Here is a 22,692-nt window from a genome sequence, read left to right as displayed (position 1 = left end):
AAATATTGAGTAGAATACCAACACGTGCACAACTTATTAAAACTTACACGTGTGGCCTGAGAAATACTTGTTCATGATTGATTTCATGAACCCAGGTTCTGTGTTAGTGTGTGTGTGTGTGTGTGTGTGTGTGTGTGTGTGTGTGTGTGTGTGTGTGTGTGTGTGTGTGTGTGTGTGTGTGTGTGTGTGTGTGTGTGTGTGTGTGTGTGTGCCAGTGAGTGGTCGCCGTGGCTACCTGATGGACCTTTGCCGGGTCTTTTGAGGGAACATTTTGGACACGGATCAACCTCAGACTTGCTTGGGTTTCAGTAGTAATATTTTTTAGGAGGAATGTTAGAACTTTTCATATCATTATTATTGACAAATTATTTTTTTCAAACAGCCATACTGTTTGTATTGAATAAGCAATGCACAGAATACAATTATAATATTTTGTTCATTTTATATCTTTGCTATTGAAATTCTGTGGTCAGCTCTTTGGTCGCACTGTTACTACTAGCCAGTGAGCCGGTGACCCTCAGTGACCGGCCACAGCGAGTCTCTTCACATGACTGACTGACGGTGGACCTTCTGGCTCTGGCGCAGGTCGCAGCTGGCTCGTCAGTCATCTCTAGACGGGACGGTAGGCACTGCCGGCCGTATCGGTGGTCCTCTTGGTCTGGCCAGACCCTCTTCCAGCATGACCAACTTGGCCAATATCTCCAAGATGCCAGATATCAACTTGCCCACTCGACCCGGTTCAGCTCTCGGTATTCCAGGTGATTATGTGATGCTATAAGAATGTCGTGTTTCTGTGAGCAAGTAGGTGAAAGAAAGATTTCTCTCAAACAATGCTAATGAACTTTGAAGATTATTCAGAAGATTAAACAATAACATGGTTACATTTGGAGTCATCAGCACACTATTGTCGTTGTGGAGTATTTTGTTGTTCCTTGACGAACCGTGGTTGTGTAACAGGTCACCCAGGAACTGGCCTCCGCGGCTCCTCCCTCAGCGGACCTCAACTCAAGACGGGCCTCCCTGCCAGTATAGCGCAGTGCCTCCCACCTGACCTCCACCACCTCATCTACACCAACGCCACCCCGCCTAACCTGGGAGATAACTACGGCTCACAGGTAAGTGTCTCTCGCTAAGAGACCGCTTAAAGAGGCCGCGGGAAAAGTGGTGCCGTTCAACCCAATGACTGTGCATTAATCCTAGAGGCCAAAATTTAAGGCATGTCCATATTTAAGGCATTGTTTTTTACTGTATTTCATATTTCCGAGGACGAAGAGACTGATGGATGACCGCGTCGCGTCAGAATAGCGGCACCCCTGTCTGGGATGAACAATTTTGGCACTCATGCACTTTTTACACACCATGTGGTAAAGAAAATAAGTCTAAGGTGGTGTTAGTTAATAGACTGAAAATTAATTAAATTCGTAATATACACCGTCGCTAGAAAGAGGAAAAATTAAGTACTTACAAAATCTCTTTAAGACAAGGCACCATTCAGGCAACTCGTGTACCATACTGTGTAGCCGTCGAGTGCAAATAGACACGTAGGAAGCCTGCACCTTGTGTTTCTCGAGGCTTTTCTCATACTGATCCGGGAACATGAACACCACATCACCTGAAACTGTCTCATACTAAGAGCTGAAGGAAGAGATTGTGGAGATGCTTTACAAGTCAGTTTTTATTTGAAGCATCAAGACCTGAGTCCATCTATTACACATAAGTATAGCACACCATTACAGAACATTGCAGTGTCTGAACAGTGTTTGCTGGTGCCTGGATTACTAACATTGCGTAAAGACGTCCTCATCATCAGCGTATAAAACTATTATATCCTCGATTAATACAAACATTAACTAAGTACATATTGAAAACCAATTGACATTTTATGGAAAATCAATAATACAATGGAGATCGAGTTCAAGAATGCCGTTGGTGAGCTCGCCAAGCAACTTAATTAATTACCTATAGCTATTCTTTTTTTTTGTAGGAATGTTGTATCCAGGAGTCGTGTTTTATCCCTCTATGAGTCACGTGCATCGCTTGTCATTTCACCTCAGCCGTCCATTGAAATAGTGTGCGTGTGCTTGTGTGTGTGTGTGTGTGTGTGTGTGTGTGTGTGTGTGTGTGTGTGTGTGTGTGTGTGTGTGTGTGTGTGTGTGTGTTTGCTTGCATGGGCGTGGGAATGCGAACGCGTCTTTTGTGTGCATGTGTGTGCACGTAGCCGCGTGAGTTTGAGTACCAAGACTAGAGCAGCAGCCCCCGCCCCACCCTCCCCTTGGTGACCTCAGTAGTAACAGCGTTCCCGGAGCGCTGGTCAGGGCGGGGTAGAGCGATGGGGTTGTTGACTCTCGAGCCGGACACTTGAGCCTTGACCGGGAAAGAGAAGTGGTGACGCCCGACGCTGAGGTAAGACCATTCGCTCCTACGTGGTGTCTCTACAGTTTTTCCTAGCCTGCCCCCTGCGTGCCACAAGATAGGTTGTCGTCGATATTTTCCCCGCCCCAACCCCCCAGCGATGTGCTTGCTGACTTTGGGAGGGACCCATCTAGAGTAGCGGGCCTAATTTTTTTTTACTGACCCTCAGAGTATAAGGAAAAAGACTCAGACAGACTTGTTTTATACTAGACTTCCTTTTCTTTGGCTTTGCATTGTGCACGCTAAATGATAAACCATCTTCCATTAAAGACAAATACAGGACATGGCATGTGGTTTATAAGGGATTTTTTGCCGTGTAATCTTAGAGGGTTGTGAGGTTTATGTAGTTGGAGACCAGAAATCTTGCATGCCGGAATGCTCAGGCCCTTTGTATCGGTCCCACCAGCTCCCTGAATACATGCAGAACCTGAAGGACCAGCTGCAGGAGGAACTTAAGTCGACTACCACTGACCGGAGGGCCATGCTGGAGGCGGAGCTCCTGCGGCTGCAAGAGGAACGCCGCCGCGCTTTGGTGGAGAAGGACAAGGAGAGGGACGGCCGCTTGCGTCGCGAGCTGGACCGTCTGGCCTCCTCCAGCTATTCAGGATCACTTTCGCTCAAACAGAGGTTTGTCTGCCCTTGCCTGAAGGAAAATGACCAGTTCGGATGCCTTCTATTATGGTTTGTTTGTAGCTGAGGATTCAAGTACTAAGACATCTGGCTTCGCTTTGAACCCAGTAATTCTCGAGCAACTAGACTGGTCCTTTAATATTCCCTGCTTAGAGTTGGCGCTTCTAAGTCATCCCTCGCCAGGCCGCATCATTGCCTGCCTCCATCACCTGCTATTACTTGACTAGCAAGAGTAGAGGAGCTCCAAGACAGTGGCAATGACGCGCGCCTGGTCCTGTCAGTCGTGCTTGCTATCTCATCCGGAGCCGATCATGCCGCTGAGGAGGTGGAGCTGTGATAATTTTTCACTATTATTATTCAAAGGTGTCTTTCCACCGTCCTTGCCACACACCTCGCCATCACCTCATCAGTCTGCTTGGCGGCTCCGCGCTCAGTGCCGAATCAGGAAGCTTTTCTTTCGATAATCAGTAAACTCGCAGAGGAGTCTTCTCATCACGCCTTACCGTCAGCGGTATTTCCTGGTGCGGCAGTGTGCCCCTTATAACGTGCATGTGTCATTCTGTTTCGATTTTTAGAATGGAAATTCAACGTCGCCTGGGTATGGCATCTGGCACGAGCAATACAACAGGATCAGCCAACTCCTCCCCTAGGAACCACCGGCGAAAGGGCCACCGACGACAAATGTCGGATCCCAGGATTAGCTCCTATGTCTCCCCCATTAAGGAGGACAGGGACGTGGAGAAAGAGCTGGAGCGAGTAAGTTGTGCCTACACGGGGCTTTCCCCTTATCCATTCCTTTTTAAGAAGAGGATAAAACACATCTTTCCTTTCTCCTTCTGGACTTTCTCCTTCTCCAAGCCAATAGTGTTCATATGCTTCTCTCCTCGTGGTGTGCGGACCGTCACTAGCCTGTCCTGAGTCGCAAGTCGCATTCCAAACTCAGCACTAAAACGTATTTGTAAAGTGCCTTGGCCTCATCAGGAGTGGATACAGTGCGCTTTGAAGGCAGAAGATGGAAAGATGAGGCAGAAAAGAATCATTTGAAAAGATAAAGGGCCGGAACCTATGCTGAACTTTATAGCTGATGATGATATTGATGATGGAGAGCTAAGCAGGTGGGGTTTAACACGTTAATGCGAGAGCAAGAACTCTGGCCATCGTGCTGCAAAGTGCGGCTATCCTGCCTCGCATGTGTATAGAGAAGATAGAGAGCTACCATCGTAGAAAGAATTGATATGCTCGTAACTTGAATTACTTCCTATAAAAATAGATGCCATGTGAAACTGGTGTTCTCACTTTCCGTTTTGCAGTCGCACTAATGTTCCGTGATGCTTGAAATGTCTCATCTGGCCTAAATCAACTGAGTACATTAAGGTTATTTTAAAGTACAAAATACTTTAAAAATATAAACCGCGAATGGATCAGCGGACCTGAACACACACAGCACTGCATTGCTTTCTCACTTCCATAGCCTGGCAGTGAATGACGTCATTATGTTATTCATCAGTGACTTCATGCATCCCGAAGAAAGATTCGCTCGTTTCAGAAATCACTTAGTTCGTGTTCTCTTCTCCGATCATGATGTGCGGCCACTGCCGTGTAAAGCTGGCGGCTCTTCTGCCTTGCATCATTGCCTGTCACGGAGAGAGGGAGTCCCTCTGCGACTGAGACGTTGCCTCCTTTGCTGCCTTCAGCTTTGTCTGCGCTTTCGTATTTTTTTTCATATTGGAATAAACTAACAATTTGATTCCAGACCGTGTGAGAGTAAAATGTCACTGTAGAACACTGAGCCTGGCACAAGACAGCACCTCATTACACTACTGGGTCCCCGTTTATTGAAATGTTTTCTTCTTTCGTAGAAACTATTTTCTCAAACCGCATAGATATTTTACCAATGATGACGTACAATCCTTGTTGAACTAACACTAAATCGATGAAAATAACCTTGAAGTTCAGGTATAACCTCCACTACAGCCTGTTGGAAGTATCCAAGCCAAGACGCTCGGCGAGACATTTGGGAATACGATTTCTAATTGTGAGGATCATCCAAGTCGCACATTTATGATTTTTCGGTCGCTGAAAACACTGGAAGGATTATTGTAATATGATAGCGTGTTCTTGATATGTGAGCAAAATCTTTATAAGTAACCGTTTCTCGCCGTCTTATCCACTTCCTCACGCTGGAGAGGTTTCCATTATTGTTCTGATGATTCACCTTCAATATCACTTTTTTATTAATTTTATTCGATAGTAAACCAGGGACACCAGCTCCTACACGTCATTGGCCCTGCAAGGCTGACATAGTGAAGCTGTTGGATAAATTGGTAAAGATCTGCAAATAGTCTTCCCGTAAAGAAAGAGAGAAAGAATACTAAAGAGATATTTCGGGTTTGGATGGAGTTGTACGATAATATTGTCGGAATTGTTGCCAGCTGTCACGCGCGCTTCAGTTCTTCAAGTTGAGTACTACATAGTATGATGATTGGCTGCCTTTGTACTCTCTCTCTCTCTCTCTCTCTCTCTCTCTCTCTCTCTCTCTCTCTCTCTCTCTCTCTCCGTTCTACAGATCCACAACTGCCTCGCTCACAGATCAACATCATGCCTAAGTTTTTCTCAAGTTCCTCCAGTTGCACCACGTAGTTAGGGGTTAAGGCTAAGTGGCGTGGAACATAGGCTGGTAAGTGGGAAATAGATAGTTAGGGCGTCTGCCTCGGCGTGTGTGTGTGTGTGTATGTGTGTGTGTGTGTGTGTGTGTGTGTGTGTGTGTGTGTGTGTGTGTGTGTGTGTGTGTGTGTGTGTGTGTGTGTGAACTGGGACTTTTTGCTAGTGAAGGTTAGAGAGAGAGAGAGAGAGAGAGAGAGAGAGAGAGAGAGAGAGAGAGAGAGAGAGAGAGAGAGAATGGAGGCTCACGTTTATGTCTTGGTGTGTGTGTGTGTGTGTGTGTGTGTGTGTGTGTGTGTGTGTGCGCTCCACCCACCAGCCACCCACTCATTCCTTCACGCCCCTGCCCCGCCGTCTCACCCTCTGGTCCGTCTCGCTCAAGGGCCTCTCAGTGCGTAATCAGCTTTCCTCTCTTCCCGATCCTTGGCTCCTCCGGCACGTTACTCTAATTTGAGACATTACTTCCCTGGCTTTGTGTCCTCGTCCATTCAACACTTCCCATCTTGCTTCCTCGTATCTCGCCCAACGTTCACTTCTTGTCCTCCCTTCGCCCCTCCGTGCCTCCGTCTTTCAGTGTCCTTTCTTCCCGCTCTTCACTCATGTCCCATTATCGGCTGGTATATATATATATATATACACATCTCCCTCCCCCTTTACTATTTACTACTACCTGGCCTATTAGATGATGAAATAGTATTATCCTGTGATTTTACGGGCATATGTAAACTTTTATTCCTGTGTCTCAAGTCTCATTACGCTAGTGTCTGTAAATGCTTCCTTTCTTAAAGTGGCTCCTTCCCTTGAAGATAGAGCTCCCTTCCCCCTTGTTAATCTCAGCGCGTCCCCCTCCCCCCCAGTCCCTCTACGGCGCGGCCCTTCGAGACACTGCCATCAACTACATGGATGACGATGACCTCTTGGCAGCCAGACTTCTAAGCATGGGCAGGTAAGTCCCCTTGAACCTCTTTGCTATGAGTCAGGTTCTCGCCGCAAGCCAGGGCAGGTAAGGTCCTCTGTGCCTCGAGTCAAGTGAAGTGTCGTCGTCTGGAAAGTCAAGAATGTGGTGGTACAGGTGGACACAACACAAAACTTTCATTTGGAAAAGTAACAAATGATGGGAAGGAATGGTGCGCTACACCATGTTTCATTTACATAACACACAGCCTCAGCATCTCCTACAGATTGTGTTTATCTTCCTCTGTGTGTGTGTGTGTGTGTGTGTGTGTGTGTGTGTGTGTGTGTGTGTGTGTGTATTTTTGTGTCTCCATTTCACACTTTTCTTGACAATTGAGGACTTGCATGTATTTCTGATTTTCTGAGAAATGTCTGATAAAATACACGAATGTCTTTCCGTCGCACATCTCGCCGCAGGGGAAACATGGGAAGAAGTAACTGATAGGTAAGTTCGCAAACTCTCATTTAATATATCTAATTCATTTAATATATCTAATTCCTTTAAATATGGCCAAAAAGATTGATCTAGAACCTCCGTCTTGGAAATTTTGCATCAGAAGCAAGAATTACAACTTCCTGTAGTAAGCTGGGTGACGCATGCGCTAGGTGCACGCGGTACTGTGCTCTGCTGTGCGTATTTTAGCTCCTGTAGTGTAATTGCTGCGTGAGGCCAAGTAAGCTTGCCCCTCCAATTAAACGCAAGCACCGAGCCCTCACACAGCAGGCGCGTTTGGCTATCACGCTGACCTGCAGCGTGGGTTAGATTAGATTATTAGGTAACATCTTCAGTATAACTCATTTACATTTTTTCATGGATGGCAAAGCTGATTCTGTGTGTTCAATAAGCTTTCGTTATATATGTTTTTTGGGCATATTTTCTTTTTTTCTTCTCCTCTTTGCCTCTAGTAAGGGCGTGAAGTGAGGGTGCTGGATGACCCTTCCTCTGCTGGGCGTTACTTTTTTACTTGAATACACCTTGTTCACCATTGATCATACATTCTTCGTCTACTTTTTGAGACGATGAATGGTAAAGCCAGTGATGACAGGCAGCGTGTAGCGGGCGTCCAGCGCTCCTCACTGGGTGGCTGTGCCGGGCACCACCTGCGTGCAGGATCACGGCTTGCCCTCATCACCCCGACGAACACAGCCAATTTCATTGCTAGTCACTGGGCAAGCTTTTTGTTAACGTGGAGGAATGTATTCACTGACTCTGGGTACATTTAATTAGTAGTTTTTCGTCAAAGTGCAGGAGTTTTGGTTCTCTGAATCCAGTCAGTCTAACTGCATGTTTTCTCCCCCAAGGAGCACGGGAAGGCGCAGCTCAGAGAGCGGGCTTCCCTCAGACCTGTGGGGCCGCAGCTCCACCCCGGGCTCCACCCTCACCGACCCGGGGATTTATGGCTCCTCTCGCCAAAAGCCAATCAGAAAGCCTCGCAAGCCTCGCTCCTGGCACCCCTCGCCCTATGCCTCAGATGACGAGGACGACCTCTTATCGCGGGAGGAGAAGAAGCAGAAGATCAAGGCAGAGATCTCACGCAGGAGGCAGCAGATCGAACAGAATTCGCGTTTGCACGAGGAATTAATCCGCCTGGCGAGGCTGCGCGAGAGTGCCGAGCTGGGCTACAATGACCCCAGAGCCTACGGGCCCTATGACCAAAGTCCGCCGCAGTCCGCGCGCGACTCCACCACCAGTGTCTTACGGTCTATTGATGAGATCCTGAGGGACGCCCGCGATCCCTCGTCCGGGTATTACAGCGGCTACTCCCCATATAAAGCGGGAGGATCACCACCAAACCGCTATGGCAGCTCGCCTGGCGCCCGAACGTCGCCACGTCATTACTATGGCTCGCGAGGCCCCTCTCCCTCTCATTACCCAATGACAGAGGAGGACCGGTCCATGGCCCGCCTCGCCTCCACCTTCCAGAGCGAAGATTTCACAGGCGCGCTGTATGAGCGACTCTCTGACTTCTCTCCCCTCACGGCAGACAGCCTGAGCGACACCATGAGTGACTTCACCCCGGCCATGCCCTTGCTGCCCGACATGCCGACACGCTCGCGAAAGTTGTTAGAGGATCTAGGAAGCTCACCAATCACTAGTCAGACCCACAGAGGCAAGTATGACTTACAGAGACGGTACCGGAAGTAAGTGGTGTTGTGTGTTGTGGTTCTCGTGTTGAGGTGTTGGTTGGTGTCTCTACACAACTGTCGTATGCTAGAACTGTCCCACTAAATCGAGCAGTATATTCATGAAAATCAAATCTGGTTACAAGATAACAGTATATATCAATATATCCGCACATCTTATGTGATACAAATAGGGGGCAAGTCTAGTGCACCTAAGTATAAAATACGGAATATGCTAAGTACCTCCGATTGCCTAGGTTAAGTGTATTGTAACACGAGGCTGGTTCAGTGTCATTCTTCCCTGAGGATATTTGGAACACTATCTGTGGCCTGTAACTTGACGATAAGCATAATCCACACAAACACCTGGAAACCTCCTCACCCTCAGCGAGTCGAGGCACCGTCGTCCCGGCGGCCTCCTCCCGATGGCGGGCGGCGGCCGGCGACGACCACGATGAACATAAGTGTAACTCGCCACGTTCTACCTTGCTCTCCTCCCTCAGTTATTGTGCCTTATGTCCATACTTACTCGAACAATTCGTTTAAGCATTTGATAACACTTTATTGAAGGTTGAATTCCTAATGATTTCCGACCCTCCCCTTCTTAGTGGTGACGGACTATCTTGATTGCTTCGCCCTTACGTTATAGGTATGAGTAGAGTTACAACATAAAGCTTGCCACTAAATCACTACTCAATAATTTGTTCCATAACATATCGAACTCGATTCGTCGAATGAAGAACTGCCATTCAGGTCCACCAAAGTTGGTTGCCTAAGTCTGTCTCCCAATAAGGACCCCCATCACTTGCGTCCCCTTGCTGTCTGATGGCATCTTCCCGTGATACCATCCAACCTCCGAGTCTCTCCCCGGACTCCTTTCCTGGATCACCTTGTATTACCAATATCTTCCCATGGAGGATTTTACGGGGAATCATGACTAATATACTTTCCTGAGGGAAAATCTAAAAAGACGCACGGACTTCGGGAATCCTTTTTGATCCTGTTACTGTGTTCACGGTGTTGCTGGTGTACTTACTCATCCCAATATTCTCTACGAGTCTCATCCGCCGCGGCGCACGGAGCAGAGCGGCTCGGTGGCCGGCCTGGCCGACACTGCCGCTCTCGGAGGTTCCGGGGCGGATGTGGGTCCCACTCTGCCACCTCGGAGGGTCCAGATCGATGTGGCAGAGTGACAGAGTCTGAGAGGCTCTTGCGGGGGCTACCATTCTCTCTTCCTCACTAAATTGTGTGTCATTGAGTGCCACCTGACGAGCGGAACGGTCTAGTTCGTTCCCTGGGGTACCTAACTAAACTAAGCGGGTCGTTGAGCTGCTATCCTCATTGTAGCTGGAGGAGGGGCGGGCGGGGTGACGGGTCGGGCTGGGCCGCACCGTGGAGGGTTTGGCAGGCCGTGTCCAGGTGCCGCCCCGCCGCGCGCCCACGACCGTCCGCCCTCTAGGTAACATGCACAACGGGCCTTGGCAAACAGTGCTGCTGGATGCCACTTTGGAGCTCCACTGCCCATAAACTTCAGTGTCAAGCACAGTCTGTGTTCTCCCTGCATGTGTCTTTCTTGCTTCTGAGGACGATGTCTATGTCACTGTACATTCCATTTCATTATATTTGTTCATGGCATGTAAACAATACAAATTGTTGTTGACCTTCAAATACATCATGTTATTTGAAAGACCCTTGGTGTTTCTCTTGTAAGACTCCTTCATCACAACACCAGCTGGGGCGCGGGCGGCAGCCACTCTCTCGAGCCTCCCCTGCCAGGCTTAGTCCATCCCAAGGAGAGCGGGGCGGGGTAGTCTTGCCTCCGTTGTGGCTGCAGTTTGATGGCTCTTTTATTTTGCTGAATAAACTAGCAACTTAATAGTGCTTTGGATGGCAACTAGATATCACGTGCCGGCTAGTTTATTTTGTTCTGCTATTCTTGCTTCAGTTCAACACTCGCTTGTACCTGCACCGCAGATGGCCAACAGCAAACCATCGGCAGAAAGATTCAGTAGCTACTATTCCACCACGTGCAGCAGCAGACTGTACTCAAAGCTTGCTAAACCTGTAGACTCATCACGTACAGTACTTGTCATTCCATGTTGCCGGAGTCTTCTGTTCAACCTCTTGTAGTCATTCATTTATCACTCAGCCTATAAAATTCCGGGTATAGATTTCAATAATTACACTTGTAGTTTATCCGTCTTCCCAGTGTCGCACCATAACTTGTGGCCTCCAGACAGCTCCTGCGCTCACCTCAACCTAAAACAATGCAAAAAAAAAAAAATAAATAAATAAATAAAAAAAATAATAATAATGCCCAAATCACGCGGAAATTTCAAATTATTGCTGAGTTCCCTTGGTCCCTGATGGTTCGGCGCGCTGTCCCTCCCCACCCCACGCGGCCGGGAGAGTGGGTCTGTTTCCCGCGTGCAACTGTCCGTTTCGTGCCAGTATCCTGTTGCTTCTCAACTTCAGCGAATGGCTACTGTAGCCCCCAGTCGATACTATTCTGTTACTTGTCTTAAACGCTGAGGAGTTCTGTATTTGAGTTTGTTTTGGCCCCTCTTCACCCTCCCTGTTTCTCTTGCTCAAGCTGCTGTGATTATTGTGAGTCGTTATGCTTCTCTTGTGTGGCACGTAGCGTGAGTGTCGTGCTGGCCACCTTGCCTGCTTGCTGTCTCAGGTGGAGCTCTGGCCCTAAGTCCGGTAGTTACCTTCTATTGATCACCAGCCTGTTTTTCATTCACTGCACGTAGCAGCTAAACGATGTCAGTGTTCTAAATTTTTTCCCTCGTGAATTAGAGATAGCAGTCTCATGTGTCTCCTTTTACAAGTCAGTGTTATTTTTTCAAGTAATTGAGAGTAATGACTGTGAATAAATAGCCCCTCGCCCACTCAGTCCTCTTCATCCTGACTTCATATGCTGCGATTAGGCAGGCAAGCGTTGGGGCGCCGACTCGCGCCACCATCCAGCGGACACAGCTCGGGAGGGCCGCCCAGCACATGTGGCCAATGGCTCACCAAGGGCGTATTAGCGTGAGTGGAGGTGAAGGTTCCGCAGTTTGTCTTTCTTCCTCTAAAGTATGATTCTGACTCTTGTCTTCAGAGCCACGTACATCTCTATTATGGAAGGCCTGTATTAGCTGGCTATTGGGATGCGGGGCCCGCCAGGCCCAAAGAACGCATTTAATAAGCTTACATTTTCAGGGCTTACTATTTATTTGTCATTAGTCCGTTATAAATTGTTAACAAGTGTTACTGCATATCATTACAATGATAGCCACAGCGAAACACCACGTCATAAGAATAAGAACTTAATGCGACAAGCAGAGACGAGGAATGAGGAAGGCCAAAGCTCTGTCAATATTTGATTCGTCAGACATTCATTTAATTTTTTTTTTTCAAATCTCGAAATTTTACTCACTGATGCTCCCAACAGAAACTTTAAGAAGACTTTTTTTTGTTCTAACTGATCAGAACTCCTCAGTCACGATTGGGTGCAGGAGCCCACACCGGCAGTGGTGTCTGCTGCCCCTCGCGGTGAACAGGGCCTTTGTTGTAGTGACTCATTCAGCTTGAACCAGGACGACAGCGGCAACTGGTGGTGACTCGTGTGTTACGGTGCAGGGACGAGTGAGTGTGTTTGGGGTGTGGCAGGGCAGGGCAGGGCAGGGGGCTCAGATAGGGAAGGGTCTGGTATGGGGGAACCTTCAGAGTAACCACTGTCACTGCAAGGGCAACTGTTTAGTTAATTGCTGAATATTCGTCAATGAAGATGAATCCTAACAAGAGAAAACGATGCATTGTATTCAAGAGCTGCCTTAACACACCTAGGACCAGGTAAGGACATCTTCAGTGACGGCTTCGCGTCCCCCGTGGAGCCTGAGATGGATCCATACCGCAGTCCCTACATGAATGACTACCATTCCCACCCATCACTGGGCCGCTCCCCGGGAGGCAGCATGAGTCCTCCGCGTCACTCCCAGGGACGGCCTTCCCGCAGCTCCTCCCCAGTGTCTCGCCAGCACTATAACACCCCTGGTCGCGGCTCGCCCATGGGTCGTTCGCCGAGGGAGGACAGAGGGTCGCCGCCACATCACGACTACAACAGCCGCTCCGCTCCACACACCTCGGAGTCTCATTCCTACAGGAGAGGGGACGCCTCGCCGCCGTACTATCGCAGGAACCTCCCAGTCCAGCACGAGGAGAACGGAAGTGCTCCGAGGAGATCAAAGGTACCACAATGATGTGTCCGTTCACTGTACGAACAAGTAGCGTTTTGTTCCTGATTCCTGGCGCTGGTTAGGCGAGGACGTGAGTCCTTAGGGGCCAGTGCCCGGAGGGAAGGGAGCGCTGCTTTAGAGGGTTATGCCATGTCAGGGATGGTATTAGGTGTTTGGCGGGAAAGTCACTCAAGATGGGGATCTTTGCTTAGAGGACATGGCTATGAGTAAAGTAATAACTTGGTGTAATAATGTAATGGCGAATCGGTGCTGGTGATGGTGGTTGTGGAGAAGGAGGAGAGGCAGCACTAACACAGGTCACCACAGGCCGGGGTGCCGCGGCCCACCAAGGTGAAGCGCTTCCTCCTTACTCGTGACCCCAAGGATCGCAGGATATCAGGTGAGTACTACCACTGAGGCACCCTGCTTGTTTTGTGTTGTTCATATAGTCAGTAATGACATTTTGTGATTCATGTATTATTATCTTTACATTATTCTATGATATCAGGATATTGTGCAATTTTTGATGTGCTGCTCATCATTAACTTGTGTAAGCGAGTGTTGCATTGATACATGTACACCGGTGAGTTCATCCCGGCTTGTAGGAAACGGTCTCGGCATGAAGGTGGTGGGCGGAAAGGAGATTCCTGGTACTCGTGGGCGGCTCGGGGCTTACATCGCCCGCCTGCATCCTGGAGGCGTGGCCGAATCTCTGGGGCAGCTCAAGGAGGGAGACTTGCTGCTGGAGTGGAACGGTGTGTCCCTGGTGGACAGGACATACGAGGAGGTGCAGAGCATTGTAACGCATTCTGTGGACGATCTGGAGGTGGAGATAGTGGTGCGCAGGTTAGTGTGTGTGTGTGTGTGTGTGTGTGTGTGTGTGTGTGTGTGTGTGTGTGTGTGTATAACTCTAAGGGGAATTAAACAAATTTCATATACTAATGTGTGTGTAACTTGAATTAATAGCATCATGGATAATATCAATGCTCCAGTTTTTTAAGATTTTGATTTTGTTTCTCAAGGGAGAAAAGTTTCCACCTTAACCAATGACTGGTCTTGGTGGGTGATTCCACAGTGATATCAACATGATCACCGGGGAGCGACTGACTGGCGACAAATGGCAAGGTCGGGAGAGGGAAAGGGGAGTGTCAGCCTCCACTAACAACTCCAGCCACCACGCCAGTCCTCAACGTCGCTCTGACCCACCGATAGATGATCCACTCGACATCAACGGGAATCGGTCGAGTTCTGAAGGTCCTTTAAACGACACAACAGGAAGCAACTCTCAGGAGACAGTCTTCGGGAATGACAGCCACGGGTATGAGAGGGAGCGAGAGGGGACGAGACTGGAGGCTCTTGGAGACTCATCCCACCCAGCCAGTCCCCGCGCTCGCTCCTCTTCCAGGCCCCGCTATGCCAGCAACAGCCCCGATGCCAGATCCCGACGCCCGAGCAGCCCCGGAGCAGAGAGACCAACTAACCGTGACCTTCGACGCGTTAACGATGTTGGGACATCCGGCGAGAATGCCCATCTGTCTGACCGAGGCTCTCCAGTCCCTCACACACCCAGGGAGCGACGCCCCCACAACTGTGAGACGCTATGCCTTCTTTTATAGAATCACCACTTCAAACATTTTTTGTATACAAGTTTTATCATTCATTATCCTAAAATACCAGTGTTTAAGGATTCTAAACAATAATACGGTATCTTAGAAACTTGCTTCTTATTATGAGTGAAATGACAGGCCAAAGAGCATATCTCTAGTCGTCTTTCTCATATTTCATTATTTTCATCTTCTGTCATGAACAGCCAGAAACAGAGCCCCTCCCGAGGCATCATCAAGGGAGATCACAGCTGAGGGCGGGAGAGTCACCTCTGAAAGACCAGCCAGGCACCGTAGCAGCTCAGCAGGCGGCAGCCGGCGGCTGCCAGACCCAAGGCAGACCAAGGTCCTTTCTCAATGAGTTGCATAGCAACCTACTACGAGAAAAAGACTTATATCAGTTCTTCATTCGATGATTATTATGACACTTTTGGCAGTAGTTCTCTTTAAACTTGTGCTTTAGGAAATGAAAGAAACTAAGTTGGGCATGCTTTCATAGGGAGCGGGCGCGACGACGGGAACGATGACAGCGGTGGCGGCGGCGACGACACCGACAGCAAGAAATCAAGAGCAGGCGATGGGCGAGGTGCAGCTGCAGGTGTGCTACGACTCCCAGGCTGGCATCCTGTACGTGACGGTGCTGCGCGCGCGTGGACTCCACACAGTGCGGGAGGACGGTGATACCCGCCCGGACCCATTCATAAAGGTGTACCTTCTGCCTGGCCGCAGGTGAGCCTCGTATTCGCTCCATTTTCTCCTACATATTTTGTGCATCCACTCGACCGTAATATTGAACTGTTTCAGCAGCAAGGTTATTCATTCGTTGGAGATGAAGCTACATAAGAATATTCATAATATTTTTTCCTTCGTCCACCTTTGCGTATGGAGAACTTAACATAAACAAACAATAACATCTAATGTTTAAGACATATACCAAATCTCGTTAGTCACAACAAAATTTTCATAAACTCTTACATGTCATGAATTTCCGCTTTGAAACACTGAACTAAGGAAACGCCTTCCCTCAGCGTGGAGAACCAGAGGCGGACGCGTTACTTCTCTCTGACCAGCAACCCTGAGTGGAACCAGACCATGGTGTACCCAAACCTGCAGCCTGCGGATCTCGCCAAGCGCCACCTGGAGGTCACCGCCTGGAATTATCAGCCAGACAGACCTAACGAATATCTGGGCGAGGTTGTGCTGGACCTGTCTGGTAAGAAGAAAGCCCAGCCATACTTTCATTCAGTCAATCGTACACCTACTCACTCAGTCACTCAATCTGTTCGTCAGTTACCGAGGTACTAATTTATTCATTCACTCAGTCATTCATTCATAGTCACTCAGTGATTTACTGATTTACGCACGCATTCATTCATTCATTGAGTCATTTAATAGTTTATGAACTTCCTTTATTATTCATTATTTCGCTTATTCCTTTTGTCATTCACTTAGGCACTCACTCAGGCATTTATTAATTATTTTTCCTTACATAAACATTTAATCACTCGTTGACTTATGTATGTATAGATCCCATCACCATTATTAGAATAACCATGAAGGTGATTGACGAAGTAAGAACTGCACACCAACAGGGTCACTAGTTACTACACTTTAAACTGAACTGAAAAAATAAATATAAAATAAGATAGGCAAAATAAAATTGATTCTATAAATACAATATCATGTATGACGTGACTTTACCTCCCAATGGAGTTAGTACAGGTAAAAGAGAAAACATGCATGTTTGTATTTTACGTCATTACAAGGCTTACCTTCCATTTTGCACCTTTTTGTCATCAATCATTCGTCTCTCGTGTCCCGAGCGAGGCGCGTTGTTGGAGAGGCACCGATAGCTCATTCTTCCCCTGATGTGGTGTTTGTTGCAGAGCTGAGCCTGATGGACGAGGAGCTCCGGTGGTATCAGCTGCAGGAGTTGGACCGCGAGGAGCTTCCCGAACATTTACCAGGTGCTGATTGAAGGACTAATCATATGTATGGAAATGAAATATGCATTATAAACTTGTAACTTACGTCTCCACGAATGTTGTACTCACAATACCGTACACCGTCACAAGTACTATGATGGCAACTTGAGAGTACTGATACCTATATTTATTCTCATTTATTGGTGTTGAGTGAAAAGACCTGTGCCTGCTATTATCACATATCATGGAATACACAAGCGTAGTAATACTGCATTGTTAACATAGTACGATTATCTGTTGTTGTTGTTGTTGTCACTAACTTCATGTGTCCAGAATGAGAGGCTGGCGGCAGTGAGCGACAAGGGACGTCAGCGCGGCCACCACGACCCACGGCACTTCTTTCCTGTTGAGCGTTAATGCCTGAAAGAAGAGAACTAAATATACATGTTCTAGAATGGTGCTTCTTCACACTTGCAGGTGAAGAGGTGTACTGTAACTATTATATGGAATAAAAGCCAGTGTCATCCACACTGGGTAAATTAGGAAAGGTGTAGTAAAGACTGGAGAAGTTGAAACAGTATATTGTACATGACATGACAAAAAAGACTGAAGGATGTGCGTGTAGAGGTGGAAGTTCTTGTTAATCGTCCTTCTTCCCTCACTTGCATACACGTGTTGTGCTGCAAGGTTCCCTCAACACTGCACTTGCCGTCGCTGTACCATTTTCTCAGCGCCGCCCTGCCCCAGCCTCGTGCCCCGAACGGTGCCGTGAGTGCGTTCACCAGGCGGCTACTTTGTGTCTCCTTCACCAGTCCGACCCTCACTCGGCCCGTCATGACAGTTGCTCGTCGAGGGAATACATCCCGCCCTTAAGTTCATTCATACTGAGATGTTAAATACTGTTAAATGTTCAGAGGCTCGTGATGTTTGCTTTTTGCCACACTGTAACTCACTGTGTTGGGGACCAAAGTGGCGGAACCACACGGCCGCCCCTCCCAGCCCAGCCTTCCCTCCCAGGCCAGGAGTCGTGGTGGTGGACGGCAGTGGCCACCACCACCTGCCTCACCGCCCCTGGCCGAGTGTCCTCCATAACCTGCCTGCAAAGCTTTACGAATTAGATCATTCCGCTCATAGAGGAAATGAATTGTACAAACTTTTTATGTTTCTGGAATGAGCATGTAGATGGAAAATACCATCAGTGGTTAATATGTTTGAAATCATATATAGAAATTAATAGATCTTATTGAAGGAGCATGCCAATTAATGTTGAAAATGTTTGGAGTTTAAATGTGAAAGAAACTTGTGATAGTTGTCAGGAAAGTGTTTTGTCGGTCCTGTAGACACAAGAACACTGCGTCAGGTGATGTTTTTTTTCTTGTCCAAATGAATGGCGCAACAGAACCTTGAGGCTGTGACTGATTTGTCAGTCAGTCACAGCTTCTCGCTCGTCTTAGTTTTAAGCCTTGGATTATTTTGTGTCAGACTCAGGTCAAAGAGTAACCCGCCGTACCCGCCCATGTAGAGCAGAGCAGGGCGTGTGGTGTGTGCCCCCATGCATTCTGTGGCGCCAGTGTTGAGTCTCCTTATGGCGGTCACCCCAGTGGTGCCCTCACTCAGCTGGGCGGGGCAGCTAAGGGCAGATACCCGACCCTCACACCTTTCTCCCCTATCCTGGACACCAGCCTATGTACGTACGTGGCAGGTGCACCCAAAGGGATCATTATAATAGGTGAATGCATTTGTGAGCATTAGTCTTAACTTGATAGGTTTGTGGAATGTCTTGTAAACGTTGGGAATGTTATGTCACATTTGTACAGGGAGTGATGAGGGGTTTCAATAAGAATTTCATCATCCTTTCTCAGTATCTCTCTCTCTCTCTCTCTCTCTCTCTCTCTCTCTCTCTCTCTCTCTCTCTCTCTCTCTCTCTCTCTCTCTCTCTCTCTCTCTCTCTCTCTCTCTCTCTCTCTCTCTCTTTCTCTCTCTCTCTCTCTCTCTCACACACACACACAGACAAGATAAGATTACTTAGCAATGCATTCCTATTACACCTTTCGACACAGCATTCTTGGCCATTGTTAAGTGTTTCCACAGCCTACACAACGTAGAATTAATGCTCTGAAGTGTTGAGTGTGAGAATGACCTTGGTATGCCTCCTATATCTTGTGTGTTGTATAGTGAGGTGTATGTCCGTGGTGATGTAGGGTCTTGGTGTAGCCTTGTGAATATATTGGGAGCGGGCACGAGCCTCGCCTCACCTTTCTGACACAAGGAGGGAAGTCAGAAGATTATTATATATGTATGTATATGTATTACCACGTTCCCTTAACTCGATGACAAAACCAGCAAGCATTATATGGATCATGTAAGGCTTTCTGCTGTGTAATGTGTGTTATTTTGTGGTAATAATCAAAATTTAGTGTGAGAGTGTGTGGTGCACGTGTGTTCTTTTCTCCTTGAATGTCCTCGGTGTCCAACTCACTCGTTGCCTAATATCACAGGAGACTGAATTTTGATGTTTTGTTCACGCAAGTTCATGGAGTTGAGGACGTGGTGGAGCTCAGGTGCTGAACATGTACTAGTGCGAGGTGTTCAGTCAACGTAGCAATGTATCTATCTGGTTGACAAGTTGTATATTTTGTTTGACGCAGAGGGGCAGCAGTAACTCATCTATGAGAGACCCGCAAGCCTTCCCCCCACGACACAGAAGGTCCAGAACGTGCTGCTTGATGACAAGGCGCACGGCACTCGCACCAACTTTTTTGTGCTGAATGTTGTAGCCGCCAGCCACCGCATTTGTTGTACTGAATGGCGTGCGGTGGATTGTTACTGAGAAAATATTTGTAGGATAGTCGACTACTTATACCTTGTTCCTGGTGTGAAATCTAATTCTATGAGTTGAGTTAGTTGCATTTTGTATGAGTTCAGTAACTCAGTGGTTGTTTTCATCATGGTTGTGTTTGCAATACTGCTTCACTTTTGGTGGTTTGGTGCCGCGGGAGTGCGAGGCGAGACTGGGCATGTCTGTGACAAGGTCAAGTGTTCACCATCCATCACTTCCTCGTCACGTGCTTGGTTTTGGTGTGGTACTCTGTGGTGGCTTTTCTTTACGTTCTAAGGTCACTGCGTGTCCTCCCTTCTGTGTCAAAGTCTTGTGATGGTGAAAAACTTTGTCGAGATTTTGTCCGCGATCACCTTGATAATCCTTTCGTGGCAAGTCCTGATCCCTGTCTTCCATGGTCGGTGCGGCGTCGCCCTGGAGCGTCTGAGGAGTAAATACCACATTGTTAACTCACGCACAGCGAGCCTCGGCCTCCAGGGTGGACACCTCAGGCTGCCGGTGCGGGCATGGTTCACTCTTCTGCCAAGGTGTCCACTGCCTCCCACGGAAGTGTTAGTCTTACGCCAAAAAGAAATTACAAGACAGATTTCAGGGACGGTTTTCTTCCGGTATGATTCCTATCTCTCACCTCATAGTAATCAATGTGTGTGTTGTCTTAGCTTGTCCAGTATATATGTTGTAATTGGGTAGTTACTCGCCTGAGTTGATTTGTGTTGCTTTGCCAGGAAAGCAAGTAATTTTGCTACACTAAGTCATTTATATAATTTCTCGGCTACTACGTAGCAGTATGAACATTCCCCAGCGGAGCCTGGCAGCGGAGAGCTGTCTGATGGGGCGATAAGAGCGCGCCGGACATGACGGTCTTACCTTTCCCGCAAGGACTTATCAAGACCTTGTGAGTAAAGATAATGGAGAAGAGATGAAGGAACTACCAAGGGATGCGTTCATGAAAGATAAATACAAAGATTGGGCGTTATTTAATTTCATGTGTCAGAAAGATTAACTCAGGAAAACCGGAAAGTAAAAATAATAACCTGATCAAATGCCATTCACAAAAATAAGTGTAGAAAAATTAAAGATAAAGCTAATGAATTTTCCTGAGGTGTCCTGACACTTTTTTCTTGAAACAGGTTGGAGGAAATAGAAAAATAAAGATAGAGGAACAAGAGTTTGTATCCAGACACAAGGAGATTCAACTCACACAGTCCTCTTAGATGTAATGGAATCAGAAGCTTTACTTCTCATCGATTCCTACCATGTGTAGTGGGTTGTACAGATTTTCACACCTGCGATGCTGCGATACCATTTTTATCTCCAAATCTTGTTAAATTTTGCACGGTTATTGCTCCTCTGAACATGATAAATACTTGCCCCGCATCCTCTTGCAGTGTCGCTGCACAAGACTTTCTACCTGAATTTCTTTGACCCCTACGTATTCTCCCTATCTTACTAATGCTAATGTTGATCAGTATATTTGGTCTTTTAGTCCTCTAATCTTTATGAGTGTTTTTTTTTTTTTTTTTGCTTGCCTCCGACTTAGAGGGTTTTATGAGAGAAAAGTCAAGACACCCCCATGTACTTCAATTGCCATTCTTCTCTTGATTCCCCTCGCCCTGTTTCTTTTTGAGAGCGGCGTTTTGATCAAGTATCTTTTTAAATTGATTTTTTGCACTTGGCCAGTTTTAATGTACACACACACACACACACACACACACACACACACACACACACACACACACACACACACACACACACACACATATATATATATATATATATATATATATATATATATATATATATATATATATATATATATATATATATATATATATAGGTTCGAATCCCACCACGTACAGCCTTAAAACACTTTGCCATTTGTCGAGTGGTTTAAAGTTACCTACAAGTCACCATGATACTCAGGTTCTAGGTGGTTACACCCAAGATGAGTTTGGGTGGTGATATGGGTACCACTATAAATAAAATTGCCTGTACCACTAATGGGCGGAAGCTGAACAGCGCTTCCTACACACTCTTCAAGTGAGCCTACAGGCGCTATAGGCCTTACTGTAAAAAAAAAAAATAAATAAAAAAAAAAATATATATATATATATATATATATATATATATATATATATATATATATATATATATATATATATATATATATATATATATATATATATATATATATATATATATATATATATATATATATATATATATATATATATATATATATATATATATATATATATATATATATATATATATATATATATATATATATATATATATATATATATATATATATATATATATATATATATATATATATATATATATATATATATATATATATATATATATATATATATATATATATATATATATATATATATATATATATATATATATATATATATATATATATATATATATATATATATATATAATACGCACACATACACACGATTATGTACTAAGTAACTGGCACAGCGTACCGCGCTTACAGGAGTTACTTTTACTTTCAAACAGTGATTCTCAATGTATGATTTGATGATGTCCGTGAGTTACATTCCCAGGCTGGAGTGCTACGTTTCTCTCGCGCCGCCCTGCTACACCCATACGGCCAGCAGCTCCGGTGTTCTGTTATCACCTCACAAATGTTTCATGATTAAACGCTCGACTGTTACCTTTTGCCTTCATAAATTAAATGTATAGGGTTAATGTTATTGTAAATCACAGTTTCAACAGACAACACAGTGCTGGTGATGATGTTGATAGTACACGTAGTGTGTTAGAGATTTTATGTCAAACTACAGTACATACTCGTAGATGTGGCACGTTAGTAGTTCCCCAGGAATTGTTACCTGCATTTTGGGGCAAGTCCACGTGTGGCAGCCCGACCCTCTTCAGCAGCTCTCCGCCAGATAGCGAGCCCAGCTACACAAGCTCCCTCTGTTGGCATCCGTCTGGACTCACAAATACAGCCTGTCACGCATCGCCCCCGCCAGTACCGGCGGGCTGAGAGGCCACGCACAGGCGAAGACAAAGTGAGCTACAGTGGACACTTGTATTTTGCTTCGTCTTTATCCTCTCCAATTCTCCCTCACATGAGACACAATGCTGTGCAACGGATTACTGAATGTGCAACACAAAACATACGTATGTAAATGTTAGTTCTCAGGTTCCCCGATACACGTTTCCTACGCCTTTGCCTTGCCTTGCCTTGCCCTCCCTCCTTGTCGCTCAGTCCTCGACACAGCCTTACACCTCCTCCTTGGTGACTAGGCCACGCACAACCCATCCACAGCAAA

At 46.5% G+C, this 22,692-nt stretch overlaps 2 protein-coding genes across 3 annotated transcripts in view; both read left to right on the top strand.

Annotated features, from left to right (window-relative positions):
* Nucleotides 1–10,470, top strand: part of LOC123517211 — a 42,369-nt gene extending 31,899 nt beyond the window's left edge. Inside the window, exons 13-18 of the mRNA XM_045277231.1 lie at nucleotides 586–758; nucleotides 958–1,115; nucleotides 2,819–3,039; nucleotides 3,618–3,798; nucleotides 6,561–6,649; nucleotides 7,960–10,470. Coding sequence (XP_045133166.1) covers nucleotides 586–758; nucleotides 958–1,115; nucleotides 2,819–3,039; nucleotides 3,618–3,798; nucleotides 6,561–6,649; nucleotides 7,960–8,803 — 1,666 coding nt within the window. The 3' untranslated portion in view covers nucleotides 8,804–10,470. The remainder of the gene's footprint in view (nucleotides 1–585; nucleotides 759–957; nucleotides 1,116–2,818; nucleotides 3,040–3,617; nucleotides 3,799–6,560; nucleotides 6,650–7,959) is intronic.
* Nucleotides 10,471–10,607: 137 nt separating this feature from the next.
* LOC123517212 (protein piccolo-like) lies at nucleotides 10,608–21,113 on the top strand. 2 transcript variants are annotated; one of them, XM_045277233.1, is made up of 9 exons: nucleotides 10,608–13,016; nucleotides 13,332–13,404; nucleotides 13,610–13,850; nucleotides 14,080–14,594; nucleotides 14,815–14,954; nucleotides 15,108–15,337; nucleotides 15,637–15,821; nucleotides 16,495–16,575; nucleotides 16,867–21,113. In XM_045277233.1, exons 1-9 carry the CDS (start codon nucleotides 12,669–12,671, stop codon nucleotides 16,869–16,871), a joined length of 1,818 nt encoding a protein of 605 aa, XP_045133168.1. In that variant the 5' UTR covers nucleotides 10,608–12,668; the 3' UTR covers nucleotides 16,872–21,113. The 2 variants fall into 2 exon arrangements, with proteins under 2 accessions (XP_045133168.1, XP_045133167.1); XM_045277232.1 differs by lacking the exon at nucleotides 16,867–21,113 and having other exon boundaries at nucleotides 16,495–16,852.
* Nucleotides 21,114–22,692: the final 1,579 nt, after the last annotated feature.

Source organism: Portunus trituberculatus, chromosome 41 (assembly GCF_017591435.1).
Source record: "Portunus trituberculatus isolate SZX2019 chromosome 41, ASM1759143v1, whole genome shotgun sequence".
In the NCBI taxonomy this organism is placed as follows: domain Eukaryota; kingdom Metazoa; phylum Arthropoda; class Malacostraca; order Decapoda; family Portunidae; genus Portunus; species Portunus trituberculatus.
This window is presented reverse-complemented; position numbering and strand designations above follow the sequence as displayed.

Coding starts and splice junctions, on each gene's coding strand:
- LOC123517212 (XM_045277232.1), top strand. CDS start 12,669: ATGGATCCATACCGCAGTCCCTACATGAATGACTACCATTCCCACCCA. Junction 13,017..13,331: donor GTGCTCCGAGGAGATCAAAG/GTACCACAATGA, acceptor AGGTCACCACAG/GCCGGGGTGCCGCGGCCCAC. Junction 15,822..16,494: donor GGTTGTGCTGGACCTGTCTG/GTAAGAAGAAAG, acceptor TGTTTGTTGCAG/AGCTGAGCCTGATGGACGAG.